The sequence below is a fragment of the Cucurbita pepo genome, chromosome 15 (assembly GCF_057944985.1).
Source record: "Cucurbita pepo subsp. pepo isolate OVF chromosome 15, ASM5794498v1, whole genome shotgun sequence".
In the NCBI taxonomy this organism is placed as follows: domain Eukaryota; kingdom Viridiplantae; phylum Streptophyta; class Magnoliopsida; order Cucurbitales; family Cucurbitaceae; genus Cucurbita; species Cucurbita pepo.
Genome location: NC_141812.1, coordinates 10,891,978 through 10,914,191, shown reverse-complemented (window position 1 = coordinate 10,914,191; position 22,214 = coordinate 10,891,978). Strand labels below are relative to the sequence as shown.

General features: G+C 37.5%; 3 protein-coding genes across 4 annotated transcripts; 1 reads left to right on the top strand and 2 right to left on the bottom strand.

Moving 5' to 3' along the window:
* Positions 1–766: 766 nt before the first annotated feature.
* LOC111811647 (flocculation protein (DUF1296)) lies at positions 767–8,208 on the top strand. The gene is made up of 11 exons (XM_023698618.2): positions 767–1,128; positions 2,454–2,497; positions 2,830–2,932; positions 3,196–3,325; positions 3,446–3,792; positions 3,888–4,067; positions 4,765–5,164; positions 5,382–5,682; positions 5,864–6,022; positions 6,498–6,986; positions 7,362–8,208. The coding sequence occupies exons 1-11, from the start codon at positions 966–968 to the stop codon at positions 7,659–7,661; spliced, it is 2,616 nt and encodes an 871-aa protein (XP_023554386.2). The 5' UTR covers positions 767–965; the 3' UTR covers positions 7,662–8,208.
* Positions 8,209–9,173: 965 nt separating this feature from the next.
* On the bottom strand, positions 9,174–18,011 carry RNEE/G (RNAse E/G-like protein). 2 transcript variants are annotated; one of them, XM_023698591.2, is made up of 14 exons: positions 17,265–18,011; positions 16,650–16,750; positions 15,493–15,650; positions 15,176–15,410; positions 14,025–15,088; positions 13,581–13,898; positions 13,412–13,453; positions 12,884–13,008; positions 11,679–11,826; positions 11,359–11,431; positions 10,401–10,513; positions 10,164–10,283; positions 9,863–10,018; positions 9,174–9,694 (listed from the first exon to the last, which is right to left on the bottom strand). In XM_023698591.2, exons 1-14 carry the CDS (start codon positions 17,429–17,431, stop codon positions 9,515–9,517), a joined length of 3,000 nt encoding a protein of 999 aa, XP_023554359.2. In that variant the 5' UTR covers positions 17,432–18,011; the 3' UTR covers positions 9,174–9,514. The 2 variants fall into 2 exon arrangements, with proteins under 2 accessions (XP_023554359.2, XP_023554360.2); XM_023698592.2 differs by lacking the exons at positions 15,493–15,650; positions 16,650–16,750; positions 17,265–18,011 and having other exon boundaries at positions 14,025–15,099; positions 15,176–15,478.
* An 872-nt stretch (positions 18,012–18,883) lies between these two features.
* LOC111811823 (putative E3 ubiquitin-protein ligase XERICO) lies at positions 18,884–20,541 on the bottom strand. The gene is made up of 2 exons (XM_023698863.2): positions 20,384–20,541; positions 18,884–19,715 (listed from the first exon to the last, which is right to left on the bottom strand). The coding sequence occupies exon 2, from the start codon at positions 19,598–19,600 to the stop codon at positions 19,136–19,138; it is 465 nt and encodes a 154-aa protein (XP_023554631.1). The 5' UTR covers positions 19,601–19,715; positions 20,384–20,541; the 3' UTR covers positions 18,884–19,135.
* Positions 20,542–22,214: the final 1,673 nt, after the last annotated feature.

Below are 22,214 nucleotides of genomic sequence, written 5' to 3'. Positions count from 1 at the left end.
GTGATCATTCTCTAAATTAGTCGATGTGGGACTTTGATCATCCAATTTTAACTTAAATTTATAAACGCTATTTTATATCAATGACGATTAAAATGATTAATTTAGATAAATATACGAAAAGCTCACAAATAAAATTAAAATAAACATTTAAACATTTTCATAAATAATTTTATTAAAAAAAATCCCATTGGACAAATATTTATTAGACGGTTTTTAGATTTTGAAAATTGTGCATATTTATTATTTACTCTGTTTTTAAACCATGGTTTTTTATTAAAACAGCCATTTGAATTATTAACTAAATTTTAAAAATCAAAATAAAATTATTAAAACCACTTCTTTTAATTTTCATAATTTGATGTAATAATTTTTTTACGACAGTAATTTGTAGTACAATAGTAAATATAAAAAAGTAAGATTAATTCGAGTATAATTAAGTGGATAAAATGATAATTTAATTTTTCACTTACAATAATAATAACTATTAATTAGCTGTTTATTATATTTAAAAAAAAATTAAAACGTTTATTTTTTCTTAAATAATAAAAGATTATATAATAAAATGTTATAATATCTTTACGCCAATTCACAAATAAGGTAATAAAATATTTTTTAAAAAGTAATTAAATTGAAATTTACATAATTTATAATTATAGTTTTATTTTTCATATTAGTAATAATAAAATTAAAAAAAAAAAAAAAAAAAAAGAAAAGTGAAAAACCCAAAAAGTCCTTTACTACTCTCTCCTTCCTCGTCTTCCTCACACCAAATAGATCAATTTTCTTTTTTTCTTACAAACCCCTCTCCCCTTTCTCTCAGCTGGTTTTCCCATCTCTGTTTGCTGGTTTCCCTCCATTGTTGTTCTTCACTTCTACGCCCTCTCTTTCTCTCACTCTCTTTCAAGATTTATTTTGTGTTCTTTCTTCTTCTTCTTCCTGTATTTGGGGTTTCTTGGTCGTGAAGGATGAGTGGTGGTGGGTCTAGGGCTTCAATCCCCAGCAGTGTGAGGAAGACGATCGATAATATTAAGGAGATCACGGGCAATCACAGTGATGACGAGATTTATTCAATGCTTAAAGAATGTTCCATGGATCCCAATGAGACTGCTCAGAAGCTTCTTCTTCAGGGTACTTTTTTCTTTCTTTCTTTTTTTTTGCTTCTTTTAGTGTTTTTCTCTTTCGGGTTTTTATTGGTTTGCTCTTTCAATCGTTGTGATCCAACCTCTGGTGTAGCCTTCTCTGTTTTGTGGGTTTTATGGAGTTTATCCACTTCTTGTTTGTGGGGTTCTTGGATTTCAGCTCCCGTTTCGTGCTCTAGTGGGATTTCGAGCTTACATTGATTTACTGTTGTGTTTTTTTCTTCTTAATTTAATGGCTTAACTTCATTTGGATTAACGTATCTTCTCTTGGTTCTGATCCCTTTTGTTGTCTTGAAAGTGGAGCTTACTTTAGAGCCATTTTAACTTCTTCTTGTGCGGGATTTGTACGTTTATTAGTTTACAATCATTTCTAGGAGCTTTGGGTTGTTTATGACAATGGGTTGGGGATCTTCTTTTATTCCATTTCTCGCAGTCGTAATGGGTCCCTACTGGTTGTTTTCATTTTGGGTCGTCTTTTTTTTCTCTACTCTTCAATTTATTGGTTGATTTATCGGAAATCTGAGTTTTTTTTCTAATAGTTGATACTAGGAACAAGGTTCATGATTTCTAGTGTTTTTTTCGCCGGAATATTGATCATTTATAGTGATGTTCATGATTTGTAAGGTACTTTTTTCAATGCGAGGAAGAATATTAACAAACTGCAAATTATGATTTAACATAGCCAAAATTAGAGATTCTAGAACCAGATGGAGGATTCTCAAAGATTTAGAAGGCTGATTCTTATTGAGAACCTTTTTTCCAGTTCATATTCTCAATTAGAGCATGTCACAAAAATTTTGATCCTAAGAATAGTTAACGTTTTTCTTCCCGGCTGTTGTTGATTACTGATGTTTCTCTATATCTGCATGCCTGGTATTTGATGATTTTCTTATTTATCTTCATTTCATTTCAACGACACGATTTTCTTTTGATGATTTTCTTGTTGATTACTGATGTTTCTTTTGTTAGTCCGTATGCATGTCTTGCATCTACTGATTGGCTTTCACTTTGGTATCTTTGTTTCTGAATTGCTGATTTTTTGGCTTGACATAAATTACTATACAATAAGTTTTAGAGAAGCTGCTTGTTCTCTGGCCAGAAGTTTCTTGAATTTTATTTATTATGTCGCTCGTACTCTAAACTATTGATTTGAACTTGTTTTTTTTATGTTAATTCTTCCCCCAATAATTATTTAAATGGATTTTAGTGGCTTAAAGAGGTTTTAATATTTTCTCCCTTCCTTCCCCTCATCCCTTCTTTTTCTTTTCTTTGTATTTTTTAAATGATACTAACAGTCTTGATGTCGTTCTTCAGATACTTTTCATGAAGTGAAGAGCAAACGAGAGAGGAGAAAAGAGGTAACACCCTTTACAGCAAGTTGATGCCCCCTCGTACCCACGTTTTATTTAGTAGATATCATCTCGTTTCTGGGAGCGTTGGAGTTATTTGAATCCCTTGGGCTCTTTTATTATTGTCGTCTTCTCGGTGGAGGACTATTGATAAAGAGGCAGTATCATTTCATCATTCTTTGATCAAATCACTGTCTTGTTTTGTTTGTTAATATGTTCATTCATCTCTGAGTCCATATTGTTTGAGGTTCTGTCTTATGCATTCTATTTTTTGGTTTGATGAGTTCTCTAACCTATAACAACTATTTCTCTACCTCCCACCCAAAAAACTGTTATTGTAGAATGCAAACAATCGAGAGTCTGTAGAGTTGCGGTGGAAAACAGGCATGCAGGGAAGGGGTGGTAGAGGTGGTCGTATAAATTCTTCTCGTTATATTTCTCATGGTAAGCTGTTGGATATTTGCTTCTGCTGCATTTTATATTATATATCATAAACACCACAGCAATTTTTTTTTGTTTACTTGTGTTATGATGTACTTGAGATACCACAAACACCTGTTTAATTGCAGAAGCTCTTTCTTCATAAGGCATCAGTACTTTGTTCTTATGAATTCTCCCTATGTTTTTTGAATTTTCTTCTTCACTGATTGATTAGTTCATTCTGGTTATGTTAATTATATTATTCGTAAATTTCTACTTGTGATCAGATATTGGTGGTGGCCGGAACTCTGGACCTGGAAAAGAGAATGGAGTAAATCAAGCAATCGAGAAGGGTGGTTCTTTATCCAGGCCGACTTCTCAAGAGACAAAAAATAAAGAAAAAACACCAGCAACTAGGTGATTATGGTTTCAGTTTGTTTCTTAATTGTTTTAAGTTGATTCTCCTAAATTGCAATTTTTGTGCAACCTCGAGGACAAATATTTTGAACAAGTAGATGATAAGGGTGTCTTTTGCAGCACTCCATCTGTTGTAAATGGCGCCACACGTGTTGCTGAAGTAACTTCATCTTTGGCAGACATAAGTGGGAAGGGGAGTGCATTGCCTCCTATAAATGCGAACAAGAACCCAAACCATGCATTTAGTACCAGGCCCTCAAGTGAGCAGCCCATAGTGAACTCTGATAACAGCTTAGTACCAATCACAGTGGCATCTTCATCATCAGCACTGAGCTCCTCGTCTTTGGATCCATCCAGTGAGGCACAGCTACGAGGTTCTGTGGATACCATTAAATGTGATGGGGGAAGCTCATTGCAACCTAATGAGCCAAGCACAGCTAATATCGTGAAAAATAAATTAATTCCTGGTCAGCACAGGACTATTGGTTTTCTTATTCTATGACTTTTGGTATCTTTTAACTTACGGTTAAACTAATCCGTTTGTTTGCGTTGGCTGAAACAGAGACTTTGGAGATTGGCCACTCTCTGGCCCAGGAAAATCAACCAATTAAATCTCCAAAAATTGAGGAGAGTCAACTCAATGAGATTTTGCCTCCTTCTGTGTCAATGCAGGGCAACTCCTCCGTTAGTTTACCTTCTAATCATAATAAACGTCCACAACAAGTAATTGGTCCTCATAAAGGTATGAAATTAGTTATGTATCGGTTCCTCTATATGCATGATTTAACTACTTCATGTGACAATGCTTGAAGTTAAAAATGTGGTTACAACTGTTAAGAATAAACAATAATCTTCAAGGAGTAGTAAATAAATTCCATTGGAAACACTCAAAAGAAGCATTGAAATGAGCTACGCTCCAACATCCTTTCAAGACCTAGCTAGTCCCTGAAAGTGAAGGCAATCATCGTCAAGGAAAGAAAGAACTATCAATTCGTTCTTCCTGGTAATTTTTGTTTGGAGATAGAGTAACACCAAAACGTTTGGAAGATATTACCCCAGATGTTCCTTGGAAATTCACACCTCTGTAGTAATTACACAAAACACACCATTGAGGATCCTAAACTATTAATTCGTTCTTCCTCAGGACTTCAGCCTTCCCAATGCTGGATGAAGAAGGGGGTACAGATAATGTGTTCTCTCATTCATAGCAAAATATTCTTTGATCTCAATGTTCAATAACGATGAAAACTCAAAATCATTGTCCTGTATTACAATATAGTAGTTAGGAAATTCATATAATCTTTAATATCTCAAAATCATGACCACTTGGTTGAAATTCTAGGCTTGTTTTGTCCACTTGATTTTATTTTTTGATCTTTACCAAAAAGTTAACATGTACATAATTGTGACTTCTTGTACATGGTTTACATCCATAACAGCTAGTTCTAATAAGGAATGGAAACCAAAGACCGCAAGTTCAGTTATCCAGCAATTGAGAACTGTCAGTGCGGCTGCTGCTGCATCTGAGGTTTCAGGTGTTGCCTTTAATGACACTGAACATTTAGAGCCTGCTTCGAGGATCCTTGATTCAGAAGATGCTACTTCAAAATTGCAGAAGAAATTGGAAGAGTTGCATGTATCAAAAAGTCAGCTTGTTATTCTTCCAAACCACATCCAGGTTCCTGATTCTGAAAGATCGAAGCTAAGCTTTGGAAGTTTTGGCATTGGTTTCGGAGTTTCTGCCGTTGTTCCAAACGGTCTGGAGAGTGACCAGAGACATACACCCGTTTCTGAAGCTTCAGTGGATGCTGATGAAAATGTAGAGGAAGTAACTTCAAGGTTGGCAATTACAGATCTTAATTTGTTTTTAACTATGGCATTGGTTGGATATTTCACTTCTCATATTGAATCAATTTTGTTTGGGGAGGTTGGATGTGTGTTGAATAATTAACGAAGAATATAATGTCTCGTAGTAGAATAATTTTTGATGCACTCAAATGATTAGAAATTGGTGCGACTGCCTTTTCTTTACAAAATTTACATGATTTCATTTCAGTTATCCTAATGCACAAAGAAGTACTGAAGAAGTAGATTCTCCTGATCGTCCACAATCTCCCTCGCATGTGCCCGAGAATTTATCACCCACTGGAGGAGAACTTCCATCAAGCACAATTCACGAGTACAATGATTTAAAGCAGGAGACAGTATTACCGTCTGGAGGCCATACAAACTCCGTTGCTCAAACTTCTTCAGGTTACAGTTTTGGTTTCATCTCCCCTGTAGTTGGGAGTCAGATTGCAGCAGTTGAAAACTCTGATTCTCAGGGCCGTGATGCTTCTCGTCTTCCCAACTTCGTTGTGAGCACTCAACATAATGCTTATTATATGCCAATCTTTTAAGTTTTGTATGGTTAACTTGTAACATTTTTAGTATTGATTTGGAGTGGCTATTTCGTCTTTTTGGTGTCTGTTCATTTCAATTAGTTTCACTGTCCTAAAAGGTTTATTGGAGATGTCATATTTGCTACTGTTCTTGTAGGTTCAACAACATTTTGACCCTTCAAGTTACTATAACCAGTTTTACCGATCAGGTGAGAATGACGGTCGACTTTCCCCCTTTCTTTCTCCTGGAGTTGCTGCTAAGTACAATGGCAATGTTGCACTGTTGTCTCCTTCAAGCTCTCAATCTCCTCAAGAGGTATCTACTCAGGATTTTTTTTATTATTATTCTTTTAGGTCTTCATTAAGATAAATGTTATGAGGGGTTAATTGTTACTATGGGGCGACTATTGACTTCTTGAAGATCCAGTTGCCGTTAAATTATCAACTTTCTAGGACGTTGTTCTTCTTTTTTGTTTGCTCGTCTTTTTTCTTACTATTTTAATTACACCTGGAGAACTCTAAATTTTTACGCCTCTCTTCTATATGCCTAGTTTCATAAGCTGCTTGCTGTCTTAATCAATCATCTCCTCTTTAGGGAACTCTATAGGGGATAAGAACCCCCCTATGTCTATCCTGTAGACGTTGGTGCTTAGTTCATCTTCGGTTCTCTTATACTAGATTGCTGTAGTGATAATCTCGTACGTGTTTTGCTTTCATACTAAACAAGAACCGCACTGGGAGCAGTGCAAATACCTTTACTTGTTTTTATGCTATTGTTTATTTGCTTGTAGGGTGTGGTTCTGACTACGGCTGGTCCAACAGCAATGTTAACTCAAGCAGCTGGGCTCATGCAAAGCTCTATAGCTGTGACTCAGCAGCCTGTCCCCGTCTTTCGACCTCCAACAGGGCTCCATATTTCTCATTATCCTCCCAACTACCTACCATATGGTCATTATTTCTCCCCGTTCTATGTTCCACCTCCTCCTATCCATCAATTTGTTGGCAATAATGCATTTCCTCAGCAACCTCAAGGAGGCAGTATCTATCCAGCTCCACCACCGGCATCTGCTGCAGTTAAATATTCAATTCCACAATACAAGATGGGAGCCAATCCTGGTAACTCATCTCACATTGGCGTGCCTAGTGGTTATGGTCCCTATGGCTCTTCAGCACCTGGTTATAGCCCAAGCACTGCTGCACCAGCTGGAAATACCACCGCTAATGAGGACCTTGGTGCATCGCAGTTCAAGGAAAATAATGTATACATCACTGGACCACAGGTTGGTGTTGCCCTTTGATTTTCATTCTCTTCAAATTAGCATCTTGTATTCTTTTAGTAACAATTTAATGCATAAAAAATGAAACTTTTAGGGAAACGAAAGGAGAAGCAATATGTCCCTGTTTGCATGTCTTTTGTTAAAAAAATTATTAAACAACTGCTGATACATGATGAGTAACTATTTTCTCAAGTACTAACAGATTCAAAGTGAACAAAGAACATCTTTTCTAATTATTTTATAATTGAAAAAAGTATCAAAGAAACTGTTTCAAGAATATAGTGTAAGAAATATGAAGTGGCCTTACTAGCATTCTGTGTAATATCTTGAAGTTTTATGACAGACGAATAATTGAATCTCTGTCCTCTTCCTATGTAGAGCGAAGGTTCAGCAGTATGGATTGGCGCACCCGGAAGAGACTTATCGAGCTTGCCCACAAATTCATTCTACAACCTTCCACCACAAGGTCAACATGTGACCTTTACCCCAACACAGACAGGTCATGGCACATTCGCCAGCATCTATCACCCAGCACAAGCAGTAACTGCAGCATCAGTTCACCCTCTCCTGCAACAGTCACCGGCTGTGGCTGGAGGAGTTGATACGGTAGGACCAGGAGGAGGTAGCATTTATCAACAACCTCAACACTCACAGATCAATTGGCCAAGTAACTACTAGGTAACAACAACATATCAGAAGTTCTTTAAAAAAATTAATATTGGGATTTTTGGGAGAGCTCCCAGCAATTGTGGATCAGTAAAAAAGAATATGAGGGGGGAAGAGTTGGTATTGACTGGAGAATGTTTTAGAGAGAAGGAAAAGACTGATTCTACTGTTTGCTTGAAGTGAGTTACATGAAAGGTGCAGACCACCTATAACAGATATTTACCATTTTAAGTTAGTTCATGTAGGCATGTGCAGTTGTTCTATTTCTTGCAGCTGGTGCTCTATGGAATATCTCTCTCTCAATTCTTCATTTGATAAGCTTTTCGAACTGAGAGAATTTGTAGTCGTCGAAGTGTTCGAGAATCGTTTTACATTCTTTCTTCTTTAATTTGGAGATCCTATAGGGGCTTTTGAAAGAGGTAAGATTATTCAGCTACCTTACCTGTAAAGTTATTTGATAGCAAGAAAAAAGTTGTATTCATGTAATCCAGAAAATGTGAATTGTTTTTGTTGACTCATTTATATTTTAATACTTTAGTTCTCATCTTTCTCGATTAAACATAGTTACAATGGCTTAAGCAGGAAAACGAAAATATGGGTTTTGATGCCCCTCATTGAGAAAGCAATCTTTGATGAATCTAGAGGTGGTCTCGGTTCTTTCTAGTATTCTGTTATAGTATACGTTCATTATTGTTCTCTTTAAACTTTTCCTTTTGGAGTTTCCTTCAAAGTTTTAATTTTAAAACGCATATGTCGGGGAGAAGTTTTCACATCCTTATAAAGAATGTTTCGTTCCCCTTTATAACTGATGCTGGATTTCACATTTTATCTTTAACGGTCTTAAGCCTCCAAAAGCTTAGAACTACATGGTGGTCTCGAAATTGAAGTGACTTCCTTTAAAGTTTTAAAACGCATATGTTAGAAAGAAGTTTCTACACCTTTGTAAAAAATGTTCGTTCCCCTTTCCAATTGATGTGGGATCTCACATTGAGCGTCCCTACGAGTTTGGATATGAGATTTTACGTTAGAAAGAATTTTCTACACCTTTGTAAAAAATGTTCGTTCCCCTTTCCAATCGATGTTGGATCTCACATTGAGCGTACCTACGAGTTTGGATATGGGATTTAGCCTCCAAAAGCTCAGGACTGCATGGTGGTCTCGGAATTAGAGCATTGAATCACAGGAACTTGGATCTTATTTCCAAGTGAAGATGGATGTCCAAAGTCCCATTCACCAAATGCCATACATTATTTCACTTCTGTTTCAGGTGATTATCTTTTTACTCAGAAAAGCTCCTACTGGCCCCCATCTTTCAATTGTCATTATATTGATGTCCCAAGAGGAAACTCTTCTTTAAGAAAAGGTCCCCTGTAGGGTCTGAATGGAAAACTTTTCTGTCTGTCAAAGAATCTTCCCCCTTCCCCCATAGTCGAAGAACGGTCGGCCATCGATGTCGACTATAAGAAGCAGTGAAGATTGAAAGCTGAAAAAAGAAGCAAAAAAAGAGATGCATGGTGATGGATGAGAGCAAATTTTGAACCATGAACTTTTTACTTCAGAATTTATACCAATCATCACAATTATCAGTAATAGATAGCGTTCAAAATTGAATCCAGAAGCTACATCAGTTGTAGAGCAGCCAAGAAAGAGCATAAAAGTTCACCTCTAGAAGAACAAAACTGCTAGATTAGCACTACAACCATCTGTATATGCCATTGCCACACTTTTGAAGGCATCTCAGCTCATAACCAAGGATGAGTAATTTATGTAACGTACGTTTTTTGAGCGATAATGACAAGTAAAAAGACCTGTGATCCAGTGAGCTTGGCTTAGAAATTTCGAGCTGCAAAAATCCCGTCGTCCTTTTATCTTCCAGTCCCTTTCCACTTTTTAACTGGAAAGAGGGTGACTTTTTTGCTAGAGTTGTTGCTTCTACCCTCTAATGGCTGTAACAAAGAGATAGGCGCTTGATTTTCACTTCTGCTCAACTTATCATCTGTGAAAGATTTCACCTCAAATGCACCTCTTGTGAATCCTCTTGCAACCTGAAAGATTTCAACTTCAAATTTGAGAATACTTTCTACCTTGAGTGTAACAAAGAGATAGGCGCTAGCGGTGGGTTTGAGCCGTTATATTCAGAGTCTGTTTTGAAGATATAGATTTTTAAGAGAGAATCTTGTTCGGTCAAAATGTATTTTTTGAAACATATGTACCTTCAAAATAATCCAAACTTTCAAGGAACTACTCAAGATTGCGAGTCGTGTCCTTTTGCCCGAAGTTAAGTAGTCACACATGTGATGGTCGACCCTTAAAATGAACTTCGGCCACGATTTTGGATTTTCGGGATCTGGTTTCTGCTTCATTGTTGCCTGCCCACAATGGAAAGAGACAGTGATGCAAAATGGCGCAAACGAAGTCGACTTTCCAGAGATTTGGCAGATGGGAAATTGAAATCGGAGGCGATCGCCTGTTAATATTGTATGAAGATCACTCGATGTAAAATATATTACTTACAAGCTGTCGACAGATTTCCTGCTCGATTTTCGAAAACGAGGTTTCCAAAGCTTCGACTCTTCCAGTTGCATGACAGCAAGCACACGGTTCACTGATCATAAACGTTACACTTGGCCGAACCTGTCCACCAAACACTACAACTTTAAGGTCTGAATAAAGAACTTGGTTCTTCAGTGATTACTTACACTATTATCAGGGAAAGATAATGGGGAATAAAGGAGAATTTAGGATAGATACCCTCTTCCTTGTAATTTCCATGAGTCCATGCCTTGATAACTCAGAAACCTTCACCATCGACCTGTCTCTCTCAACCGCCTTCTTTATTTCTTCATAGACTAACCTCTTATTTGCTGAAACAAAAGAATCCCATGTCATTAATTAGAAAGATAGACATAAGCTTGACTATTCTCCATGCCTCCAATGACAGTAACAAAAATGAAGATATTTTCAGTAACACTACACAATTTCCTTGATTAAACAAGCTTCTCTCACTTTTTGAGCACCTAGTTCCAGTGAAAGAGCTTTAACAGCTCAAGCCCACCGCTAGTAGATATTGTTTTTTTTTTGTTTTCTCTCAAGGTTTTTAAAACGCGTCTGCTAGGGAGAGGTTTCCACACCCTTATAAAGTGGTTTCGTTCTCCTCCCCAACCGATGTGGGATCTCACAATCCACCTTCCTTTGGAGCCCAACGTCCTTGCTGACACTCATTCCCTTCTCAAATCGATATGGGACCCCTAATCCACCCCCCTTCGAGGCCCAACATCCTTGCTGGCACACCGCCTCGTGTCCACCCCCTTCGGAGCTCAGCCTCCTCGCTAGCACATCGCCTAGTGTTTGGCTCTGATACCATTTTTAACAGCTCAAGCCCACTGCTAGTAGATACTCTTTGGGATTTCCCTCACGGTTTTTAAAACGCGTCTGCTAGGAAGAGATTTCCACACTCTTATAAAGAATGTTTCGTTCTCCTCCCCAACTTATGTGAGATCTCACATATAGGACCAGTTGATTGTATCGGGCTAGATCGTAGACAAGTGTTTCAGTTCATTTCATAATTCATAGCAGATTTCATGCCTTTATATAATCAACCTACAGATTCTAGATTTGCTTTTATATGCAAATAATTCTATGTTCCGCAAGTTGAAGTACATATCCGATCACTTTAATATGCAAAGTTACACAGGGAAAATGAACTTACATTCGTCTGCCATGTCAATGAAATCTACAACAATTATTCCACCAATATCTCTCAATCGTAATTCCCTTGCTATCTGAAAGTATTTGTTGCCAATCAGATATTTAATAATAACTACAAACAAAATATATATCAACCAAAAAACCCAGAGAGGCTATCATACATTACACTTAAATATCTTAGCAAAATGCAAAATTTAGGAAATTGGAAGAAAAAAGATATTCCAATAGAGTGCACTTTATATGGTGGGCATGTGGAACTCGGCCGAAAACTACAGCCATGTGGAATACAGACATGATGTAAAATATCACGATCCGACGTACCTGTCTTGCAGCAGCAAGGTTGACCTCTAGAATAGCTTTCTCCTGCGACGTCTCTTGACCGAACACCCCATGCCCTCCATTCACATCAATGGAAACTAGAGCCTCAGTTTGTTCAATTATTAGAGAACCTCCATTAGCAAGTGGAACCCTGTGAACAAGTAGAATTGGGTAATATAAAATGAACACTAGCAAAGATATTGCATTGGGTTGAATTCATTTTATATACATGGTAATAGGTTGAATTCATTTTATATACAGGGTAATGATGCTATTGAGAATCAATAAATGATCAGACTACGTGTAACAGTCAAAGCCCACCACTAACAGATATTGTCCTCTTTGGGCTTTCTCTTTCGAGGTTACCCTCAAAGATTTTAAAACGTGTTTGCTAAGGGAGGTTTCCACACCCTTATAAAAAAATATTTCATTCTCCTCCCCAACTAACGTGGGATTTCACAATCCACCCCATTCGGGGTCCAGCATCCTCGCTGGCACTCGTTCAATCGATGTGGGATCTCCCAATCTACCCAACGTTCTCGCTGGCACTCGTTCCTCTCTCTCCAATCGATATGAGATCTCACAATCCACCCACCTTCGGGATCCAGCGTCCTCACTGACGCGTTTTAAAAACCTTAAGGGTAAGCCTGAAAGGAAAAGCCCAAAGAGGATAATATCTGCTAGCGGAGGACTTGGACTGTTACACTACGACTCACATTCTCAACAGTTGGTGTCCTACAGGGAAGATATATCATCTTCCAGTTTCAAGGACCATTAATCAACATGGGCAGATGAATGGAGATTAAAATAGACAGGTTATTATTTAAAATGGAGGTCTTCTCTTTCTCCTGATACTTCGTTCATTATCTTCTTTTTATTTGGATAATCAAGGTCGTGGGAGCCCATCTCTAAGGATACTTCGCCCCCCATAACACAAGCAAACCAGGTTCCAAAGATACGAGAGTTTTAAGTCATTAAGTTCATAATTTGATGGCTTGAAGCCAGACCATAGAAGGTATCTATTTGATCATATGGAACTGTAAGGCTCATCTTGAATTTTTTAACCTTGCATTAAAGATTCTGTTTCTTTTCTATTAAATATAAACATATGGAGATTAGGATAAGCAAGAGAGATTAACACAGGCTGCATGAGTAGTGATCGATTGCATATATTAACTGGTTACATAAGCAAGGCTAACAAAACTCACCTTTTACTGAGCATACTATTGATTTCCTCTTCAATATTGAATTTATCAAAAAGAGGTATTCTTTCCTTAAATAACTCGACTCGATCACATAGATCCGGAGCAATTTCCTGAAGGTAATTAGTGACCTGGAAAAACAATGTACAACGGTTTGCACATTTAGGAACACGATGACAGCACAAAAAAATTACACATGTTGATAAATAAACATTCAGATGCAATCCATCTGCATAATTTATAATTAACAATAGCTGATCATGAAGTACAATCACTTTATTACGCGTGTTCATCGTCATGGGATAATTAGACATGGATTTATCTTATCTCATTTAATACTATATTCAGAAGGCTAAGATCAATTATTTGAAAAAAAAAAAAAAAAAATTGGAGACGTTGAGAAAGGGAAGAAATATTTCTAGTTTGAAAGAAGCAGACTTCTGACAAGTTCTGCAGTACTCTCTTAGTGCACGTTCACGCAACGAACTCCATTTTTTAAATACAACATCACCTAGTGCTGAAATCAAAATGTACCTCGTGATACGTCCTTGGAGAGTCGACTACCATCCTTTTAACCTGAAAATTAATTGAAAAAAAAAAAAAAACAGGACAGGAATGTCGGTTGGTTGTTCAGCTATAATCCTGCAGTTTAAGTAATGGCACAACATAGACAAGAATGAATTATAATAAATCATAGAACCACCTTCTCATTAAAATAATCTTGAACAACTGAAAGTGTTTGTCCCATAGCCCTATGGAGAATTACAGGAACTGCTCCCTCAACGCCTTCATCTGCAGCTAGAGCAGCTAATTTTGCATGTTCTGTTATAGTTTTCCATGTTGAAATCAGACCCTCCAAATCTTTTCGTAATTCTTCTAAAGAATGACCAGCAGCAACTGTTCTTACAGTCAAACCAAAACCTTGAGGCTGCAAGGTTTTAGCTATAACTCTTAAGCGCGTACGCTCGACACCAGAAATTTTCTTGGAGATGCCAATTCTACCACAACGAGTTAACAATATCTGCAAGCCAAGGAACTTGGTTCAGAGCACACCTAGAAAAATGTTTGATATGATGATGTTAAGAAAAAAGTATATACTAAAATAAATAGTAGTTCATGCTTGAAGCACAAATCTTGAGGAACATACCCAAAATCGGCTTCTTAGCTGTGGGTAAGCAGTCAGTGTCGGACCTTTAGTCCCTAGCCCCTCTTTGACAACCTGCACTATTATTTTGGTGCCTTTCCGAACTTGGAACCATTTATTTTCAGCGGTTACTGTCTGCTTAGAATCCTTTTCATCTTGGAGAAGAGACGATTGAGAACCGTGGGAATAATTTGCAGTAGCTGAATAACTGTTGCTAGCATTGCCGTCTTGATGTACCTTATCATCTACGCAGTCTTCAAAGTCGGCATCTAGATCACCGTCATCATCTACAACGCTCCCATTCACATTTTCTCTAAGAACCTCTGAAACATCAAAGCCATCCTCAACTTCATTGTCCTCGTGGTCATCAACACCATCGGTTTTTGTATTAATCAATATACTTTCATCTTGTGATGTTAGTTGTCCTTGTATGGAGCCATTGACCACTCGTTTATTTATCCTTTGACGAAAAGGAGGGAAGATGAAAGGTTCTCTGTTTTGCTTAATGTCCATTAGAGAAGGTCTAGTGTTTCCAATATTTACAAATGCACCACCCATGTGAGGAACAAGCTTTGAGACAACCCCTAAATACACACTATCACACTGGACATTGCTTTTAACCGGTTCCAGTAGCAGCTCTACCAATTTTCCTTCCTCCAACACAGCAATCCGCTGCATGGTGCATATTGATGAATTAATCAGTATGACGGTAGAAATAGGGTCCAACGTTGTATCAACCCCAGCTGCAGGCAGCAGATTCGCTGCATCTTCCAATAGGTGATCTCGAGTTTCTAGTAGTGTCGTCTCTTCTTTTACAATAACATCATTTTTCAGCAGATCCGGTCCCAATTCCAACACATTCTTAGATGCATCAAAAAAGAGGGGTAGCTGAATTAACCACGGTTCCTCAATAGGTTGATGTCTATGAGATTCCAAGCTCTGACTTGTAGAATCCATCAGTTCCTCATGATCAGAGTATAATTTATCATATATCACGGTACCATTTAAATTTATGTTGGGCTCAATAGAATCACTCTCAATACATTCTTCTTCAAATACACATTCATCTGTCAAATCACTGGAAGCATTTAAGTGTTCAGAAGCATTTTAAGAGAGGAATTTGCTTGACGATGGAAATCAAAATGAGATATTACCTTCTGGTGGAAAAGATTTCGATGGCAGTTCCTCTATCCATGAATCCCATGTGAAAACTGAAGGGCGTGTGATAGCAAACCTCATCCATGAGTCCCTCACCACGATTTGTTTATTATGTTCGGCAGTTTGAGGTAGGCATAGAGAGAACTCAGGTCCAGTTCTCCAGATGACAGATGAAGGCAATGATTCTTCCTTGATAAAATAATTGTACTTGAAATTTATGCCACGAGCTATCTGCCAAGAACGTAAAGAGGGGACTTTGAAATGAAACAAAATAATAGTGTAACATACAACACACCGCGGCTTCGGTCATCACCTTGACTTCAGCCTTCCATAAGTTAGAATGATCCACATGAGACATTTGTATCGCCATATTTGGTTCCCACGAGCCTAATGCGATAGGGTCCCCAGTTAAGTAAAGAAGTTGATCGGCTTCCAAATCAGCTTCAATAGTCCAAACTACTTTGCATACTCCTTCAGAAGCAATTGAGGGTTCATCAGCAATTCTAAGCAATAAGTAGTGACATGAAAGGAGAGCAAGAAGATCATATTTATGAGAAGATATAGGAAGAGTACGTCCGCCTCATTGCATGGGGCACGGTCCACGGTCCTGAAGTGGTTAATTTCAAATTTGCAATATTAGCTAAATGACTGTTAACAGCAACCTAATTATATCCCAATTGACAAAAAGACTTGCAAGTTAATTTGAAACTTTAGATGCATATTCAACTATATGTTCATTTTTCTGCTGTTGGAGCTCTACATATGAGGAAAACTTTCAAGCTTCAAAAAAGACAAAGACTAACAGCCCAAGCCCAAGCCCACCGCTAGTAGATATTGCCCTCTTTAGGCTTTTCCTTTCGGGCTTTAGCAGTGGACTTGGGCTATTACAAATGGTATAAAAGCCAGACACTGGGCAATGTGCCAGCGAGGAGGCTGAGCCTCGAAGGGGAGGACACGAGGCGGTGTGTCAACAAGGATACTGGACTCGAAGGGGGGTGGATTGGGGGTCCCACATTGATTGGAGAAGGGAACGAATGCCAGTGAGGACGCCGGGCTCCGAAGGGGGTAGATTGTGAGATCTCACATCGGTTAGGGAGGAGAACAAAACATTCTTTATAAGGGTGTGGAAACCTCTCCCTAGTATACCCATTTTAAAAACCTTGAGAGGAAGCCCGAAAGGGAAAGCCTAAAGAGAACAATATCTGCTAGCGGTGTGTTTGGGCCATTACAATAACCGATAAGCACCAAGACATCATTTTAAGAAATAGTCCTCAACTGTAACGTATGTTACATTGCAATCAGAGTAACAAACAAGACAAGAACAAGATAGAACTAAACTAAATCTGATATGAAACCTTTTTCGGTCATTAAGATATTAAGTGTCAGTCAAGAAACAACGTGATCAAAGGAAAAAATTGATCATATCCAAGCAAAAATTGATCATCAAATTAAAAATGAACAACTGATTACCTTTTTGAGTCGACATTATAGGCGACCCTCCAACATAATGATTCTGCCCTGTGCAGAGACGAAATCTCATCTTTTCAAGAGGCATGTGCCGACAAATATACCTGCTTTCACATTGTAGGTTTTACAGAGGAATCACCTAAGTTTTTTAATAGCTCAAAAGTACTTTCCACACGCTTCATAATTTATTGTTTAGACTTGAAATGTACTCTTAAAAGCCATTTCAAACTCACTCAAAGACGGGCAAGAAACAGTCTACAATTCTTACAATCATGCAAGAGAATGATCTGAATACATGTAAAGTATAATGGCTAGGAATTCATTATCGCAGGCCTTAAACTAGAAACTATCCATGAAAACCAGCTTGCTTCATGAAACACCCTTGAAGAACAGTGAACCAATTAAGACCTCTCTTCTGGAATGACGTACAATAAAGATTAAAACAGCTATTGAACACAATACAGATAACCCATTAACACCACACGAGAAAACTCGAACTTATACAGACCAAAAGCCAAAATGCTGACCGATGTCGTGTTTGAAAAAGCAAGAAAAACCCTCAAAAAAACACGTACAGACAACGAAGAATGCGATATGTTTTTCATGTTGGAAACTTACGGAGATAGCGATAGAAACTTGTCGGCGCATAGTTGCCAAGGGCCAGAGAGGCGCAAGCGGCGGCGCAATACAAGATGGTTAGGCCATGAACAAGCTTCAGGAACAGCCATGAACCGAGGTTGATGATAGAGTTCAGAGGCACAGAGGTAGAGAAATGGAGAACCCATGAAGGGCTAGACAAAATTGGTGAAATGGAACTGGCAGTTCCGTCATAGGGAGCGAATTTGAAAAAAGCGAAAAGCCTTGAGCTCTACTACTTCGGATAACGAAGGGAAATACACGTGAGGACAGTCGTGAAAGAGGAGCGAACCTGAGCCGATAGGATTTTCGCTTTTGTCGCTCACTTGGCGCCTTCTTTGGCACGAGTAACAAGGGTTGTACACGAGTCTAGAGTTTTATCCTCCATACTAGATGAACCTAAAAACCAATTACCTTCGCGATTTGGGATAAAGTGCAATGGTAAAAGAACTAAGTTTAGGCAAAATCTCCCTCTATTTTCTGTAAAAAGATCTGGGTTTGAACAATTTTATGCTCTTCAGTTCCTGTTCACCGTCAAATTCATCTTCAAGTATGGGTTTTTACTGTATGTTTTCCTTCTAAGACCAGTGAAAACAAAATCTTATCTTCAACAATTGACCTTTAGAAGAAATACATACCCATCTCTCTCTGTGGCTCGGCAATAAGTCATTGTATCATTACAGCAGCAAAGTTCAAATAGAGAGCTTGAATGTCACTGCAAAAACCAGTGTTTGTCGTTTTTGAGATGTTCTTTAGATGCATTTATCGAGAACAGAAATTTCTGGGTTGGTATATTTTGTCCTCTAGCTTTTCCCTTTCGAACTTACACTCAATGTTTTAAAACGTGTCTAGGGAAAGATTTTCACACCCTTATAAGAGATTCCGTTCTTTTCTCCAACCAATGTGTGATCTCACAATCCACCCCTTAGGGGCCAGCGTCCTTGTTGGCACACCACTCAGTATCTCTAATACTCTTTGTAATAGTCCAATTGATCGTAGGGAGGAGTTTTCACACCCTTATAAAAAATGTTTAGTTCTCCTCCAACCAATGTGAGACCTCACATACCAAGTAGGGTACTGGTTACTACATGCCAATCATCTGTAAGTAGTACCCGACAACGAACGAGCACAAGATTACAAAAGAACAAGCAGCAGCTGACAGAAGAATCAACTAAATAAGAACACAAAGCCAAACCAAAAAGTTTTTTCTTTTTTCCAACTCCTCTATCAGATATTCATTTGATCATGTCAACACTTAACTGATACCTCTTGAATTACTTTACTTTACATGGAAGAATAAAGGAAGAAGACTTGTTGGGAACTGGCAGCTAGAAAGAAGCATATTCATTATCATGGTGGCCAAAAGAAGGATGGAAAATAATCAAAGCTCATGGATGGAGCTGCTTGATTTCGATCAAACAGCTCTAATTACAGTTTTACAAAGCTTAACGATTGTTTACACAATGCAAAGAGGGAGCATAAGGTGGAGGTATCAATCTTAGTTACCCACCAAGATTTGAACAATCGCCAGCATCACTGAACACAATAATTCTAAGAAATGGCTGCTCGTGCTGCCAATCCCAATATCCAACAAACAGGACTTGAAAAACTTTTTGCATACTCATTCAATTCCATATACAAAGACAGTGAAGAAACAGTGCATTAACTCAAAGCTAAAGGCACAAGCCAGAAGCAAAACTTCATAAACATATATTTACAGTGACAAAACTTTGGTCTCTAAGACCAGTAAGACACACCAAACTTAAAATATCATACTCGAAGAAGGTAGGAAACGCGTTCAAGAGTATGCTGTACATGAGTTTCCCCTAACTAGATTCTAGCACACTAAACGCTCACCAAAAGCACGATTTCTCTTCTTCTGACATTAGAGGAGTTCTGCAAAGAGGACATGTGATGTTCCAGTAATCTAGCCACTTCTCCAAGCATTCTGTGTGAAAAAGATGGCCACAAGATAAGTGATTTATCTCTGATTCAGGTTCAAATTGAGTTAAACAGACCGAGCAGTCGTGTTCGAGACGTTCAGAGCCCTGTACTTTATCAAACCTAATACTTGGATATCTGTTCCGAAACATCTCGAGGTAACTCCAAGAGGAGCCAAAGTTGGAATCTCCCAACTCTGAGGAATTTTCAAAGGAATCTGTAGATGGGACTAAGGATGATGGCGATGAGAAACGGATTCCTAAAATGTGAAGGATCAAACGAACAATGCATTTGAAGATGGAAATGGATAGTGCAGCGTTTATGAGAATTGCGTTTAGGACTCCTTCAGATGGAGCTGGAAGACTGGAGAGGCCCATCGTGGTTGAAGTGAACTTCTCAAGCTCAGTCAGTACAAGCGGAGAAAAACTAGCAGACTAATCGGAAATACACAATGATTAAGAGGTTGAAAGCAAGCCTTTCTTCATATCAGACCTGAAACAAGTTACCAAATAACTAAGAACCTTTCACTACCACGTAATGAAGAACAAATTTCAGGAATAAATCATCGGGAATGAAAAAAAACTATGCAACTGATTAATGAAAATTCAACAACCAAAATATGAACTAGACGAAGAAATAGAGATCCCTAAAGGCAGAATCTGAAGGAAAACAGAAGAGGATTCGTTTTGTTCCATTAAATCATATGAAATTACAGGAATCATGATCCATAGGTCGAAAGCTACCATTCAAGAACGGATTTCTGTAACAATAAACCCTACAGCTGAAGTTCCAATTTCAAAATCTTCACAGTTATAGTGATCATGAACGACACGGAGAAATTTCAACAATCTAAAAAATCCAAGAACAAAAGTCTTCATAACATTCCACAAAACACTCGTAAGGAAATCAAAACACCCCAATTTTAGTGAAAATGGAAACCCTCCATCATCATCATCAACCAGAATAACAGACAATAATCCACTGAAGGCAAAAGTTCACAATCGACCAATGAAATGAGCAGAAAATGAAGAATCTGAAATGGCCATAAAATCGATTCCGCCTTTACCAAATTCAGAAACCACATAACAAAACACATTAATGGAAAGTGAACATTTCTTCAGAAAGAAACGAAGCACGAAAAGGAGCGACCAGAAACTTACTTCAATGCCTTCGATCTTCGAGAACGAACGGAAACAGAGAAGGTACGATCGAAAACGGTAGCAAAAAGAAGAACAACTAGAGAGAAATCGTGGAACTGTTTGAGATGGTAAAAAAATGATGATCAGTTCATCTTGATTCGACTGATTCAGTGTTCTTCGGCCATCTATATAGGCGATCGGAGGAACCTCGTCTCTCTAACTCACGTGCCTCCACCATTTTTTATTTCCAAGAATAAATGAAAATTCTAAAGTATTAAATTGAAGATACCTTCCATTGAAAAATATTAATAAACTTTTAAAATGATCGATATTATTTTTTTATATATTCTAATAAGAGAGATGGATTAAATCTGTCTATATATCTGTTGAGGATTATTAGGAGTGAGTCCCACATTGATTAATTTAGTGGAAGATCATACGTTTATAAGTGAGGAATACTATCTTCATACGTCCAATTTACTGACTCTAAGACAAGAAACATATTTTTCGTCATCATTTATGGTTTTTACCCATTTTTCTCGTATAATATATAAATAAACTCCGACACTAAGATAGACAAGAAACATATTTTTCTGGTTTTTACCCATTTTTCTCGTATAATATATAAATAAACTCTAATATATCTCTAAACGTCGTATTTATCCATCATTTAAATTTATATGAGGTAAATAGGTCATTTAATTTTAAATATTATATTTATTTTTCTTATGATATTTTAATATTCTTATTTTTTTAAATGATTATTTTTGTAGATAAATAATTTATGATAGAATGATAAGAAAGACGAAGGGTGAGGATGAGAATAAGGAAGTCATCTACGTCACGAAAATAACTAACGATATATTTTATATAATTACGTGAAAATATTTTTATAAAATCCGATCTCCACGATATGTTACGAAATTAAACGAATAATTTTAAGGTTAAAAAAAAAAAAAAAAGTAATAAATTTCCGTCAAGTATATTATCATTTAGCAAAAAATATCAACTCAAATTTAATTTTTTTAAAAAAAAAAAAAACATAAAAATCAACTCAATCATGGCCGTTGAACTTATCTAATCCGACACGTGTTTCTTACGATTCGCCAAAAGTCCAGGCCCACGGCCACACGAAACCGGCTCGGTCTGAATGTGGCGGCTCCACGCGGACTACGTGTACATCTCGCAACACGTGTTACTCCACAATACGGCCACGTAAATTCCCGCGTAATTATTCTTAACCCCACAATATAACAGCGTTAACAACACTGAGTGTCTAATCTCCACGTGTCCTTCTCTGATTATGCTGTCATCGGATATCGTGGTCCCCAGCAAAGCCCACCGTAGAATGCTGGACAGGTGGCAAGCACATTTAAAAATGTCCCAAATGGTATGAAGTTAATGTGTGACGTAGACATTGTTTTGAATGTTTATGTCATTTTTTAATAGTTTTTTTTTTCTTCCTATGATAATTATATGGATTTTTTTTTTCATAAGTTGCTCGGGTTGACTCACTCCACATCAGTTCTACTCCAATTCTCGTGAACGAGTAAAAACGATATAACAAGATAACTAGAGTATCTCGGTGAAAAGATACAGTGTGACGATACGAGATTTTAGTCTCCGAATTCAAGAAAACGAGTAAATATCAATTACCATTGAACTATGCTTACATTGAATCCAGTGAATTAACGAAGCAAATTAACTAACCATTTTTTGGTGTGCCGAAATTAGGAGAAGTTCATGAACCAAAATAATAATTATTTTGTCAAATTGACGAGAACTTGACATATCATTGTCTAGGTAGCGTCCCACTTTAGGGTTCCGTGTCATCCAAACAAATACACCATTT